The 15,544-nt window shown below is 34.3% G+C and overlaps 1 protein-coding gene across 4 annotated transcripts in view; it reads left to right on the top strand.

Annotated features, from left to right (window-relative positions):
* Positions 1–14,604, top strand: part of LOC135214925 (zinc finger protein 76-like) — a 29,447-nt gene extending 14,843 nt beyond the window's left edge. For all 4 annotated transcript variants that reach the window (XM_064249433.1, XM_064249410.1, XM_064249418.1 and 1 more), the window contains 4 exons: positions 1,851–1,972; positions 3,684–3,846; positions 5,604–6,305; positions 7,928–14,604. In XM_064249433.1, the coding sequence (XP_064105503.1) occupies positions 1,851–1,972; positions 3,684–3,846; positions 5,604–6,305; positions 7,928–8,422 (1,482 nt within the window). In that variant the 3' untranslated portion in view covers positions 8,423–14,604. The remainder of the gene's footprint in view (positions 1–1,850; positions 1,973–3,683; positions 3,847–5,603; positions 6,306–7,927) is intronic.
* Positions 14,605–15,544: the final 940 nt, after the last annotated feature.

Here is a 15,544-nt window from a genome sequence, read left to right as displayed (position 1 = left end):
GTCATTGATTGCTAGTGGCAACACTCCCCTCCTGTCACATTACTTGACATATTTGACAGCTCTGGACTTCGAGCTTATGGTGGAGTTAAAAAGAAAGATTAAGGGAAAGTTTTTTATAGCATCATTTTGTGATTATAGTTGTATTATTATTATTATTATTATTATTATTATTATTATTATTATCATAATAATATTAGTATTGGTATTTGCAAATATTAATAAACATATACATGTAAGTATCATAAAAATTCTCTCATCTCAGTAAAAGAGAGAGAGGTAGAGAAGAGTGTTCTTACTTAAAAGTGAAATGGAAAGTTTTTTTCTTTAAAATACTCACATACAAATATTGTAATTACAATTATTTTCTTCTTATTATTATTATTTTGGAAGGAGATCCTCTTTCAAACAAGTATTATTGCTCTCTCTCTGCTATTACAACTGGCAAGTATTGCACTGAAATGATTCATCAGGAGGAGTCATTTTCAGGGATATTGTTGCATTAAAATTTATTTACAATTACAGAAAGTAAATAGTAAATAAATAAAGGTATGAGTATGTTCGGTTTAGTTGAATTCTTCAATATATAGTGGTAGGTCAGTAGAGGTGGTCAACCGCTCGCTGATTTTTCATTGGTTGTGGGGCAGTGCATTCTTCCTATTGGATGGAGAAAGTTTCTTTCAAGATACTTCTCGTCTTTGAAGGTCACGCTGTTGCAACCTCAGACCATCGAGGCTGGGGCTTAATATCCCTGGGCATTGTGTGACGTTGTGTGATGTCACGGCGGCTTGAATTTTTTGTGGCTGCTGGACTGCTCATCTCATCTAATATTCTTGGGTTGGACACCTTGCTTGCTCTGGTATTATTTATATCATTATTGATCATGTCTTCTTAAGTTGGTTGGGAGGAAGAACACTTCCTGTCTCGTATTCAGTGAGGGCTTTTCTTGTTGTATAAGGAGTTCCTCGAGAAGTCGTAAACATTGCTGGTGAGGAGCCCTCCCTATTATCTTAGTATTCTTAATAGTACCTTCATGGGAGATTGCTTCCTGGTATGGTTTTTAATTGCTCCTTCTTGCGTGTGCCAAGAAAAATCTTGGACAGTTTCATAGAAGTCATACCAATGTAAACATAGTATGTATATACACCTAAATTCTCTCATCTCAGTGAAAAAGAGAGAGAGAATTATTGTTTTTATTATTCAGTGTTATTCAATTTACACATAAAAGCTTGAAAACTTATAAATTACATAAGAAATTAAACAAATTACATAGAAAATTAAACAAACACTTTTGCAGGGTTTCTCCAGAATAATTAGTTAGGTTCCAATGAAAAGCTTGGACTATTGTGTATTTGCACAACTCGAATCGCATAAGATTGAGGTATTACTGTATATATTTCATTCATTACCAAGGTGAATATAAATTGAGTGCACTCATTTAAAATGAAAGCAGTAACCTATAGAATAAGATCACAGCTGATATGACAGTACTGCAAGAGAAAGCATGTGCAGTAAGTTCCTCCTCATTTTTCATTACAGGCAGTCCCCGGTTATCGGTGATCCTGTTTTATTGCACTCGTTTAGCGACGACCATAATTGGATTTTCAGTGCCGATATGTCCCTATCCCCGCTTATGATCGTCACTTAACAGTGGTGCTGATTCCTGGTTATCGGCATCAATACCAGGGTTCTGTGCTGTTATCGCCGATTTTTGGTTATAGATGCTGTCAGGAGTGGAACCCCCGCCAATAACCGTGGACTGCCTGTACTCTTTGTTGAATATTGAAACAAATTTTATTAATGATAGTGTATTGATCAGCAATGAACTCGGTTGTTTCTTTGCTTCTTTTTAGGTATTTGACTTTCCTTCTAATGTTGGTGGCAAGGAAGGGAAGAAACCTGGTCGACGAAGTCAGCCCCGGGGTGCAGATGATGGTCCTGGTATTCCTTGTGAAGAGTGTGGTAAAGAATTCCGGTGAGTTCTCTTGTGTTATTTGGAAAAAATAATTGTTTTTTTTATACATGGGGAGCATATTAATCCAGACTTATTTCTAGAGAGTCCTTTAGTTCTGAGCAGAACAAGTGTAGGGATGGGAGGAAGGCAATGAAACCCTTTATGGTTGTCGGGTTTGTATGAAAACTTGTAAAAACTCATTTTTTTTTTTCTTTTTACAATAAGGACATAGTTTGCACATAGTTTGTTCATTATGGCATGGCAAATTATTGGGTTCCTGAATAACAGTTCAGGGAGTATATGATGCTGTGCAGTACCTGCATGGGCCATTACTTATACAAATATCGTGAAATGTTGCCTACATTGGAGAGTAGTGTCGCCAATGCATCTCAGTTTGTGCAGTCTAGGCATTACTAAAGGGTGTTTGCAGAGTTTCTTTGTCCCAAGGTGTGCCCAGTTTTTATTCTTTAACTTTACCTCCTTTCCTGCTTCCTTTCCTCAGTGTTGCTGTCCAACCTTCCTGACTATTATTTTGCAGTACAACTTTGGGGTGTTCTCCCAGTACCCCCCCCCCCCCCCCACCCCCCCCCCCCCCCCCCCCCCCCCCCCCCCCCCCCCCCCCCCCCCCCCCCCCCCACCCCCACCCCCCACCCCCCCCCCCCCCCCCCCCCCCCCCCCCCCCCCCCCCCCCCCCCACCCCCCCCCCCCCATCCCCATCCTTTCACTTTAACCCATTCATTTTCTGGGTCTCTTTATCTCTCAGTTCAACTACTCCAACTCCCTCTGTTCATGTCCTAAGGATTAAATAGCTTAAGGTGCCCTAGTGCTTAGCTTTTCAGCCTAAAATGTATAGAATCAAATCGACCTCCTCCCAGCCCTACTTATGTTAAAAAAAAAAAAAAAAAAAAAAAGCCAAGTGACTGAGGTTCTAGGTGGTGAATTTGCAGTTATTATTCCTCTTATGACTGTTAGGTAAATGACTTCTGTGTATATAGGCATTCATAGACTACGAATATTAGCAGAATATGATTGGTGGTTTAATAGTAAGATGAAATTTACAGTCGACCTCCGCTATTTGCGGACTCACAATTTGCAGACTCGCCTATTTGCGGATTTTTCTATGGACCGTGTATACCCATTATTTGTGGAAAATTCGCCTATTTCCGGTATTTTTCACTGAGAAATATTCACAAATTATTATATTTTCATATAATTTTTGTGACTGCACCTTTTGTGATAAAACTATTAAAATACTCAGGTATAAGCATTTTTAGGCAGTTCTAAGTATTTTGAGTGGGGTTTTAAGTATTTGCTGGATTTTGGCCATGCGAGGGGGGTGTATGGTACCCATCCTCCGTGAATATGGCGGGTCGTCTGTATTTTGACAAAATAACCTTATAGTATATTATTGTGAGAGCTATTGTCAACTTTTAATCTTAGTTTTGCTCTTTATGTAATTTGTGATTTTTAGTAATTTGTGCCATCAGAAAGCCTTGTTTCAGAGTAAGAACACTAAAATTTTTCTGAATTTATTAGATTGTTAGGGAAAAAACATTCAATAACATGTAAGAAGTAGTAGTTAGAAAAAGCAGGTTGAGAGCTAAGTTTAAGATTGAATTTGTTTATTGAGGGTCTGTTTGCTTGAGACTTTGAAAAGACAGACTAGATGAGACTGTTCTAACTGGGTTTTATCTATGTGGTAATAATGCAGTATTTTGTTTGAAATCTTCAGATCAGTAACAACCTTGCGAGTGCACATGAGAGCCCACCGTGAGGTGAAAGAATTTCCATGCCCATATTGTGATGAGGTTTTCCCTCAGCGTCATGTCTTGCATCAACATTTGGTGAATGACCACGAAGAGTCTAATAATCTTACATGTTCAATATGTGGCAAGGTAAGACCTTACGCATCAGAGTTGTCCCTTGTATTTTGAGGTTTTGTTCCCAGGCTCCACTTGAATGGCTACTTTTGTAAATGAGCTGTGCTGGAAGGGTATAGCTCTGAAAATGTTGTTAGTTCATGTAAGTATCCCATACTATATTTTAACTTGATAGAAATTGAATATTTTTTTTTAGGAAAACAATCTCAACATCAAGGTAAGTTGTGAAGAACTAAGTAACCTATTCAGTCTGTATGTTTCTGTTAGCACATACCTCTATTAGTGGTACCTGTACTTAAGTTCTTCATAATGTAATGTAACTCTCAGAATATATGAAATTCAAATTGAGTTTTACAAAGGAAATTACTTACTATGATCATGGGGATGGTGATTTATTACTATTCATCTTTTGTTGGTGGTTATGTATTTACTTATCGTTGTTTTTACCCTTGAAATCTTTGCTTCCAGCATTATCTTAATCAGATTCCGATTAAAGCATCACAGTAATGTTTTGTATGTTTATGAAGGATATGCCAGTATAAAGATAGTCTTGGGAAATATATAAAAGTGATCAGGTGGAAGTCTAGTTAGAGCGTAATTTTTAAATTGGCAGTTTTAGTAGAGTAAAATCCCATTCCAGCTGTTGTTTTTGTATATTTTCATTTTAAATATTTATCATATAATAGTATACAGAGTTTTTCTATAGCATTACAATTTTTCTGTTGTCAGTATTGTACAGTAATAGTGGCAGTACTGTGTACTGTATATTAACAGGAAAAAAGTACTGTTACACAGTACTTCTGTAATGTCAGCACTGTATTACAGTATGAGTAAAATGCCATACCGACATTTATCTCAATTATTTCTTTTTGTTCAGGATATGTGTTGCAATTTGCTCTCTAATTGCATAACCAGTGGTAGCTTGCAGTGCTGTGTTGTTGATTTGTAAAGTGTGGGTGGGTGGGCAAGTGTATAAAATGCAGAACAGGCTAACTTATTGATCAGTAGCTTGTGATTTTTCTCCCAAATGATAAAATGATTACTATATTATGAATTCATAAGTAATCCAATTTTGTTTACCAGCCATTACAAAAAACTTCTAAGAGTTTTTGTGCCTCCCTTTCTCTCATGTTTTCTTTTATTTGGTATTAAGGAATTTGACTGTTTATAGTCGAGTGCATTTCAACAAAGTATTTTATCTATTACAGAAGTGTGTTTCCCTTGTTTTTACTTTGTTTAACCTTCATTAATAAAATACAGTTGTTTAACCTTCATTAATAAAATACAGTCAAGAATTTATACTAAATTGCTTATTGAAGCATAGATTCATACATTATTTTTACTTTCTCTTTTTAAGTTTGGTTGGTTATGTAAAAAAAAGTGGATCTTTATGAAATCCAGACCTTTGCAGTCTGGTTCTTTAGGACTTCAACATAGTTTTGTTTTTCCCCATTTTATATTTGTTTTGTTACTTTTGAGATATCAATCTTTTTACCAAATATTAAAGTTATCTCATTATTCCCAGGAAATAATCCTCTTAACCTGTTCTTGGGTTTAGCATCCAAGTTAAATTTATTTATTTTCTTATTTTGGTAGATTTTTTGAATAAATGGATTCCCAAAAACCAACACTGCAAAGAACTAATTCCAGACTTTCTTTGGTATGTGACATGCTTCATACGTAAATCACAGTAATTATAGATAGCTGTATAATCAAGTGACCCTTGATTATTCCATGTTTTTTGTATTAAGGTGCTCTTTCTTTTACTGTAGGTCTTCACACGAACAGATTCCCTCAAGTCTCATATGGTGCGCATGCATGAGGAAGATGGAGGCCTCAATTGTTATATTTGTGGCAAAAATTTCCCAAGTCAAGGACAGTTGGAGATGCATGTGCGTGTACATACAGGTGAAAGACCTTTTAAGTGTGACTACTGTCACAAAGGTTTTATCCAGAAAGTTCATTTACGAACTCACTTACGTACCATGCATAATATGCATGAGATTCAGAGCACTCCATGCAGAATATGTAATGCCATGTTGGATGGCAGGGCAGGTCTTCGTGACCATTACAGTTCTGTTCATGGCCTTACCAATAATCAGTACAAGTCTCGTGTTGCCAAGTTACGGAAAGAAGGCAAAATACCAGAGTTACCACCTCCTGTAGTAAAAGAAGTAGACCCAAGTTTAAATTATTACAAAGTTAGTGTATCCGAGTTGACGAGTGCCACATCATCTACTACAACTGTGGCATCACCTAAGAAAACTGTTGTGAAACGAACTGGAGGCACAAGAGGACGTCCCCCACGTAAAGTCCCAAAAGTAGTTGATTCTGATAGTTCCTCAGTTGAAACTACTACATATTGTGATGCAGATTCTACTTATGGAGCAACAGAAGTGAAGTTTGAAGTTGATGGAGATGCACCAAAGCGAAGGGATCAGGAAGAACTTAACATTGTTGAGTCAGCATTCAAGGTTTGTAATCTGCCGTATTTCTGTTCTTCATTTCATTTTTCTAAAGATATTCTTCATACCTTGGAGATGAGATACTTATGTCAGTTTAGTTCACAGGAGAAAAGAAAATAAAGCGTATTAATAGCTCGATAATTTCGTCTTCCACCGGGCCTCTTGAAGAGCTTTTTTATAAGTAAACAGAATAATCATAACAATTTTTTCTCACTGGAAAAGAAATTAAGAGAACACTTGGCAAAGTTAAAATGAGGTTGGTTAGATCATAAACAAATGGTCAAGAAATACAATTTAGAAAAGTTAAAAGGGAGAACGATTCAACAATTTGGTGGTAGGTCATTCAAAACCTTTCTCTGGATTTGTACTTGTGGGAAACAATGTGAAATCATAAATGGTCTAATTTATATATGTTCTGAACAAAGATTATGGTCTAATTTATATATGCTCTGAACAAAATTAATATTTGATTTTTCTTTTACAAGTTAATAATATAACTGGAGAATATCAGTACATTACATTTCAATATTTATTCTGTACATATTTGTTCAGAATTTTTTATGATATTGGAACCAACTGAAACTTGTTGGCAATTTATGGCGCCTCTGTTCTGTTAGGAAGTATGTTATGATGCCATAACTATTTATTATCAGCACCTTATGGCACCCATAACCAAAACTCAGCCCGTTATGACTCCAAAAATTAAGTTTAAAACAATTTTTAAAAAATAAGAAAAAAAAGTAATAAAAAATAATACAAATAAAGAAAATTTCTGAGCTCCATAAAACCTGATCGCCATTAACCGAGTCTGCCGATAACCAGGGGCTGCATGTAATAGGAAAGTTATAATTGGTAGTCTAAGAGGATTGATGAAGTATTCATCCCGTAAGCTGAATTTGTCTGCTTTGTCTCTAAAGCTACATGTGTTCTTAGTAAATTGCAGGTGTTCAGTCTGGGTTTCAGAGAAAAGTGCCATATTCAGCATTAGGTAAAGGTTTACCTGAGAGGTAAACTCTGTCAGAACTTAGCATATGTATTGGAATAAAAATATTTCTCAGATTTAGCAAAAATTGATGTAGTGTTAGTAAGAACTTAGTGAAGAATGTAAATGTGCAGCCCTTTTTCAGCTGTTTCCTGTTTCTGTAAGGAATGTGCTTTTGGACTCAGAACAATTCTGGGATTTATGTTATGGAATGCAGTTGTTAGTACTATTTAAATAGTGACACTAAATTTCTTTGAATTAGGAGTAGTATAAGATCAGTGTAATTCACATTCCTTAGAAAGACTGTAACATCATTATCTTTTATGACAGTTTACAGTTTTTTTTATATATACGTAGTTCCTTAAAAAGCTTACTAGTATATTGAGATTTATTAAAGGTATTAAGATGAGTGATTTTGCACAATTAATCTTTGGTCTGTTGTGTTACTGTTTGAGTTTATAATGCATCTTATTGTTTATTAGAAGACCTTGCTTAGACTCTCATGTGGACATTCATTCATTATGACCCCCAGCACAGCTTTGTGCAAATTTGAGTGTGATTGTTTCATATACAGAGTACTTTTTATTTTTTTATTGACAGTCTGTTCCCAATCAGATACATTAATCTGTACTTTCCATTTATTCAATAGGTTGCTGAGCAGATGGATCAGCTTGGTGCTAATGTTCCCGGGAGCACCACTATTCTTGTTGCTGGACAGGATTCTGCAACTACTGGAGTTTATTATGCCATACCAGTGGTAATGGAAAATAATACCTCATCCACAACTACAACAACCACAACTTCAAACATCATACAGTCAGCACCAACTTCATCAAATCAGGAAGTTGCAAGCCAAGAAGCAGTAACAGCCACTGTTACTAGTACAGTAACTGCTAATGGTACACCAATGATATCTACCACAACTTCTGATGCCTCATCACTTCAACCTGTACAGTTTGGACAAGAGGAAATTGATGAGGAATATGCTCAATTTGCAGCTGAGCATTCACATATGGAGAGTGAGGGCTTTCAGTCAGAAGAACTTAACAATAAGGGTTCTATTGTTAGAGCCGAACCTCTGCAACTGTTTACTGACCCTAATGATCCATTACAGTCAGAATCTGTAGAAATGTTTACCATGTAACAGACAGTGACATCATTTTGGCTTTTTGTAGGATAGTTGTACAGTATTTATGGCTGGCTGGTATTATGTTCCCATTTTGTATGGAAGAGTGTACAGCACTCTCTATCAGTTAATGCATGAGAGGTGATTGGATATCAGCACTCACAAGTGATTACTTGTACATTGTAAATATATATAAATATATATATATATAGGCATATATATCTTTTATGAATGATTGAAATAGTCTGTCAACTTTCAGTCTCTCAATGCTTCCCACCAAAGATTTTTTCATATCTCTATTGTCTGTTCTGTACCATCTGGTCAAATTTATAGCATGTGCACTTTCAGTTCCTGAGGCTCATGGACTCAATAGAAAGCCTACTGATTTGCATTGTTGAAAATATTTTGAATTATCTGCTGTGAATGTTAGTAACTTCTGTTGAATGAAATATGACCTTTCTGATGCTAACTAATTTACGGGTTGAAGTGTAGGTGTAAAGACTGGAAGTGCAGATTCTAGTCTATGTTGGCCATACTTTAAATTGTAGTCATAACACAGTGTGGTAGTTTTGAAAATGTTCGGTTTTTCCCCCACCTGGGATTTATCATGGTTAAGTTAGAGGACCCTCATAGAACATTCCTGGATTTGTTAAGAGATTTATCTTGCTTTATATATGTTCTTTCCTGTGCATGAATTGATATTGTTTAATTTAATAAAAATTTCATGCATCTTCACAGGTTTGGTTTGAATAGATGTACAATCACCACAGGTTTGGTTTTAATAGATGTACATTTTTAGTACTTTTTAGGCCTTCATTTTAAATATTTTTATAAACACTTGTAACTTGTGTTGTTTGTTAGTTCAATTTCCAGTGTGCAATTGTTTTGCTCACTGTTGAAACACAAGTTTAAGTTTAGTCATAACAGATATTTGGCCAAGTCCTGGGCAAAATACTTAACACTTAGTCTTGTTAAACTACTTGATAATAAACTATAATTTTGTGCCAAAATTTGGGGCATAACATTAGGTACTTGAAATTTCTTGTTTACTGCTGTAACTATCTCCTGCCTCTTAAAAATAACTGTGTGCTTTCCCATTTTTATGGTTGTGCCTATTGCTTCTTCCCCTTCTTTCTTTTTCCCCACTTTTTATTCTCAGTTTTCAATTAGACACTATTTCAGGATGAATGTCAAGAAGGTCCATGGCAAAAAAATGAGAGCAAATTAAATTTCCAGATACAGTATCACAAGACCTCTTCATAACAATTGTAGTTCCTTGTTAACCAACCTCCAAGTTACCATAAAGCTTAGAATATTATGAAGTCCTTGTTGAATCAGGTTTAGTGTTTGTTTACCATCAATTTTGTGTTACCCAGTAATTGGTGCCAAGGTGGAAAAGAGAAGTACTGTATTTCCTTAAGTATTGTGGCAATTTTTGTGGTTTTTATAGTATTTGGAAATTAGACCAATCAATTATTTTGTCAAAGCCATTACGTATTTATATTTTAGATGAAGAAAATTGTCCACTTGTAGCCAGGTTTGAATGTTAGTAGAAACTTAAAACATTTAGTGTACAAAGAAGGAAGTTATTTAAATTTGTAATAAGTTTTTCGGATTATTTTTATGTGATTTTGGCAAACTTTTTATCTTTTTCTAATGATAAATTTTAGATGTGTTTCTAATGACACATTTGAAATGTATTTATATTTACAAATTTGGAATGTATTTCCAATGGTAAAGGGAGGCCACAATGGGAAATCAGGGTATGTTGAGGGGAGGCATAAGGTGGAAGGCAAATGGTCAAGGTGTGTAAGAAAATGAATTAGTTTATAATTTAAGTTGCCTTAGATCAGGTTTGGAAGGGGTAGGACCCAGCACTTTAACTCTTGTGCACAGGCCGAAAATAATGCTCATGGAAAAGTTGTTTGGTAAAATTTGGTACATCCGAACTATAACTGATATACGCTTCTGGTTAGTGTTATTATGTCAGCAAATGATTGAATTATTTCCTAAGGCAACAAAACATCTTTATGAGGCTTGGAAATTAAAACAATGTGATGAATATGAAATTTTTAAGAAAAATCGTAGATTTTTTGGAAATAATCATGAAAAATATAATAATTAGGTTTTGGGAGTTTGTTTTCTACCTAAATTGTGTAGAAATGTTTGATCTTTCACGTGGAAGCAATAATTTTGCTATAATTGTTTGCTAATGAGCTATAATGGATTAAAAAATGGTAATTTTTCATGGAGTGCAATTTTCAGATTTTCAACCCACTTCTGTTAATGTTTTGTATCATAGCTAAGTAAGCTAGCGCCCGTCGGGTTTGCATTTTCTTTGAGATTCATCATCTGTTAACCCAATGGTGTCAACTACGTTTTCTATGACGCGTTTTTTTTTTTCTTGAATTTTTCCCGAAAATAACTTGCATATGACGCACCCAGTGTGTCATTTGTGCATTTACGGAAAAAATTTATTGACCCGCTACACTTCATCAGATCATATTACCCTACCCAAAAACCCTGGTTTTCCAGACTAGTCCCCCACCAGATAAATCTGTTTAGTTTTTTGTAAATTCTACTATACAAAACTTAGGTGGAGCTGATCTGTATAATTACCAGTTAAATCTTAGTTCAGTTTAAAATATATATATTTTTTGAGTTCATAATGAAATTCAGATTGACTTATAACACGAGTTGCAAGCGACACTGTAATCTATCCTGATTTTTTAATATCCTAACACGAGTTGCAAGCGACACCGTAATCTGTCCTGATTTTTTAATATCCTGTACACAGGTTTTTAATAGCATGGAATGCCAGAATGACTCATCTGTCCTCAGGTTTTGCGGTTTCTGAAAGAAAATGATGATTTATAGAAAACCAGTGATGATGGGGGACTTTGGAAATTTTTAAGACCAGTGTGAGGAGAGAAAGGTTAAACCTAAGGTATTTGATTAACTACTGAGGCGCTTAGGAGAGATTGTTTTTAAAGTGATTGTTTTCTCCAGATAACCTTAAATATCTGATCAAGTACTAGGACTCATTGCTTCTTGTTGAAAAGCTGCTTTTTAAAAAGTTTTTTTATTGCTGCCTGTTCTTTTGTTTTTGACAAAGTTGTATTTTTTCATAACATTTGTTTTATTTTTTTAAAGGTTGCAATACATTTATTTTTTGTGAACTTTGAACATTTTTAGTACCACTGCAAAATTCTATGACAATTTCAAAGTGATGAGAAGTATTCTTGTACAATACATAATTACAGGCAAATTCCTTTGTGTGAGTTATGCTTTAGAACAGAACAAGCACAAAAATGGTTGACAATTCACAACAACTGTTTAATCCTTCTTTTTGTTTTAGATTTGAAAATAAGTTTTATTGTAGTATATCCTGCTGAATTATGAAACTGTGATCTTGCACATTTGTACTATCATGTAATAATATATCCCAACATGTAATTCATATTGAAAGACTAGGACTGCCACAAAGGAAATGGATGATAAGGGATAAAGTCAGTGCAGCATAGGATTGAAAGGATGGCGCAGGAACCTTTAGTATCATACATTTGGCGACGCAGGACAACTGTAAAAGGTACTGTCCTAGAGGGGATGTTATTAACAACTCCTAAATTTTACAGTAACTTACATTGACACACATTTTGGCTTTAACAGTGATTAAAAATTTGTTGGTAAAGTTTTTTTCAATTTTATACATGTCAAATTATTTGTATCATGCAATGTTTGTATTATGTTTTTGTCTTGGAAAACCTGTATTTTTTAATCTTGTAGATTTATGGGCTATCCGTATTAAGGTGTCACTTAGATGCTGTATTTATCGTCATTCATTGGAAATTGTTAAAATGTGTAAGTTTGGTAGGTTTCTTTTTTGTTTTAAGTAGACCATGTAAAAATAATTCTGTATAAATACCATGTTGACGTGCACTCTCATGGTATTGCCCAACAATATAGTGTTGATTGCAGTTAAGGAGCTCAGGCTTTAAGTAATTTAAAAAAGGTAGAAAACTGATACTTGGAGAAAGTTGCAGATCTTCAATTGGGGGTATTACAAAAGTCAGGGACACTAAAATTCCTTGGCTTTAAAAGCCAGCAAATCTTAGCGTGTCACTTTTTTATTTTTATTTTTAACAGAAAGCCATACACTGTAACATGTCTATGGGTATTCTTAATTTCAGACATAAAAAAAATTATACCTATACTACTAAGATACTTTCAAGATTTGAAGAGAATTGTTGCTTTACAGTCTGGTTGATTAAAGAATTGGGAAATATGGATTTACAAGTTTCAATCATTGAAGGTTAACAAACAGCATGTATTGGGAAGTAGAAACTGGACTGTGTATTCACTATTATTGAAGGTTATTAGTGCCTTAGATTAGTTCATTACTGTAGCATTCATTAATACAAGAAACACAGAAATAACAAATGGGTTTTTTTTTTTTTTTTTCGGAGGAATTACGTTACGCCAATTGTCAATATTTGTTCTTTTATGAGAAATACCTTACAACATTATTAGTCTTCAGCAATAATATTATTTTGATTTTATTGTATTCAGGTTATAGATAAGCTGAGATATCGCTTGTGAATATGAAGGCTTTATCATTTGTTGGAAATGATTCAGCCAAATTTCAAGGCATTGCAAAATTGTTAAAATGAATTTAATTGGTCATTGGTACTACTGCTTTACTGACTATTGCAACAAAATGATTCTTATGTTTTATTACACTTCACTGCACACCTTTTATAACTATGTTAAGAGGTTTTATGAGCTTCATGGTCAACTATGTTTGAGCAAGTTTTATGTACTTTACGATAGTTTCTTAAACCAGGTGAGAGGCACCCTTTATAGAAGTCAGTATGCCATTAATTAAACTGAATTTACGGAAAAAAAAAAAAAAAATTCTTGCATACCCATGTTATCATAATTCTGTATTGGCTTTGAGTCAGGGTTTGGTTTTATTACAGCCATTGACCAGAAAGTACTCTTAATGAATTATGTTTAGTAGGGCAATGTAGATAACTTTTGATGTACATATTACCATAAATGAGTCATGCTTCCTTTTTTCACTTTTTCTGATGTATGATATCACAAAGGTGATTAAATGCTGAATCATATCAAGCTGTAAATTTTATCATTCTGTCTTCTCTTTAACTATATATACAGTACAGTACTTTGAAACTAGTCTTAATACAACATGGGTCATTCAGATGTTTTTATTTTGCTATTATTTTCCTATGTGAAATTTGCAACACTGGAAGTTACATGTATGCCAAGTTGAATATTCTGTATGTATCCAGCAAAGAATGTATGATGTGTCTGATACTAGCATAGAGAAGTTCTGTAGTACATAACAGTATATTTTTATGATGCAGTTTACACATTTATGATACCTGTATTTTTAGGTAATATTTATGCATGTAAATTATTATTCTAGTTCTTGTATTTTGTCATTTCCAGGCAAGAATTGTATTATAGAGTTCACCAGATCTCATCATAGTTGCTTGTTGAAAGTGACCAGTGAATATCTTCAACTTAATCCTCTCTAAACAGCAATCGTTGATTGTGATCCCACATTCTTGAAATTGACATCCCTACCCTTGCACAAGTCATCATTCATTTATTATACATTGTGATTGGTAAAAAAAATTGCCATGACATTTCTTGTTAACTTTCACATTGACTGTTTTTGTAAGATTTTATTTGTCACTGCTGCCGTATACTATTCACTACCATCTTTAAATTCTTCAGTTGAGAGGTATTTGTGGTCAGTTCAAGCAATCTTTTTTTTTAATTCTTTTCTATGTTGTGGAATGTTCCTGCTATTTCTAGTGTATTTCATTTTCTAATCAAACCTGCTGCACAGTATTGTAATTTACAAAGCACTTTTTTTTTTTGTGATATATGAACTCTGCAGAAAGTGACATCAACTTGAGAAGGGTTGAAGAAGCTGCTGCTGCAAAGTAGTTGACTTATTGTTGCTTTAGTACGACTGGTAATGACATTCATTAATACAAGTCTGTTTTGTCACGTATATATATATATCAGGAATTGTACTTAACTATTACAGATAGTATTTTAGTTGCCAAATTTGGTCTTTATATTGTTTGTGAAATTAAATTGAAATTGGATTATTTGAACCAGTTAAAAGTGGTGTACTCTATAACTTAATTAAAATACAGAGAGAGCTGAGTAAATGAATTAAAATCCTTTTGTGCTTACACTTTTGGTTATTTTTACTGGTCAGTTACAGTGATTACCAGTTCAAGTAAGTGAAGAAAATAGCCACTTTACCTTCTATGACCAAAGCAAGGTTTATATTATTATTCCTATTTTGCCATCATTGAGAAACCTTATGTACATTATTATTAATAGGGCTTAGTTTTTCCAGACCTCTGAGTCTTAAGTAGACTCTTCTTGTGTACAAATCATTACTATTTTGCAGGGATAGAGGAACAAATAAGTTATTTTCTTAGTCAATGAAATGGAATTAGTCCCCATAGTTTATGGTGGTGTTGGTCTGATATCTGTGTATAAGGGGGCCTTTATGAAAACAATCCTAACTTGCATGCCATCCAGGAGTATTTTTGACAGCCAGCTTTGCTGTAGAATATTGTTTTCATGCAAACCACCTCATCTACTGGCAGTAGTTGAGCCCACACATAAAGAAGCACCTTTGGGTAGAGCTAACTATTATTCAACATGTGCAGGAAAGATGAATGAAGTAAAATCAGAAGCAAAATTATATCCCTTTTCAGGATGGCTGACATGAACAGACATCACCAAACTTAAGATTGAGCACCATCCCAGATGCACACTTTCAGGTTAAGCTTTCATGAAAGCTCCTCATCACGACTATAGTACGTATTGCATCTGTGTTCCTAAATCTTAATGTTGGGAAAAAAATTATAGTTTTCCAAGCCTTATGGCTGGATTTAAATACGTAATTAAAAATATAATTTCCATTTGAACTCTCAGGAAAAATTAATAATTGTCAGGAGAAATAATGCTAATATGTGACCTGAACAAGGGGAAAATGTATTTTCATAATTGATGCTGGTTTGCAACACTTAGTAGGGTTTAACTTTTTTTCTTCAGTGGTAAATTTGCAGCTGGTTTGTGATAAAA

The sequence above is a fragment of the Macrobrachium nipponense genome, chromosome 19 (genome assembly GCF_015104395.2).
Source record: "Macrobrachium nipponense isolate FS-2020 chromosome 19, ASM1510439v2, whole genome shotgun sequence".
Lineage (NCBI taxonomy): Eukaryota > Metazoa > Arthropoda > Malacostraca > Decapoda > Palaemonidae > Macrobrachium > Macrobrachium nipponense.
The sequence above is the reverse complement of the archived record's forward strand: the minus strand, read 5'-3'. Positions and strand labels throughout refer to the sequence as shown.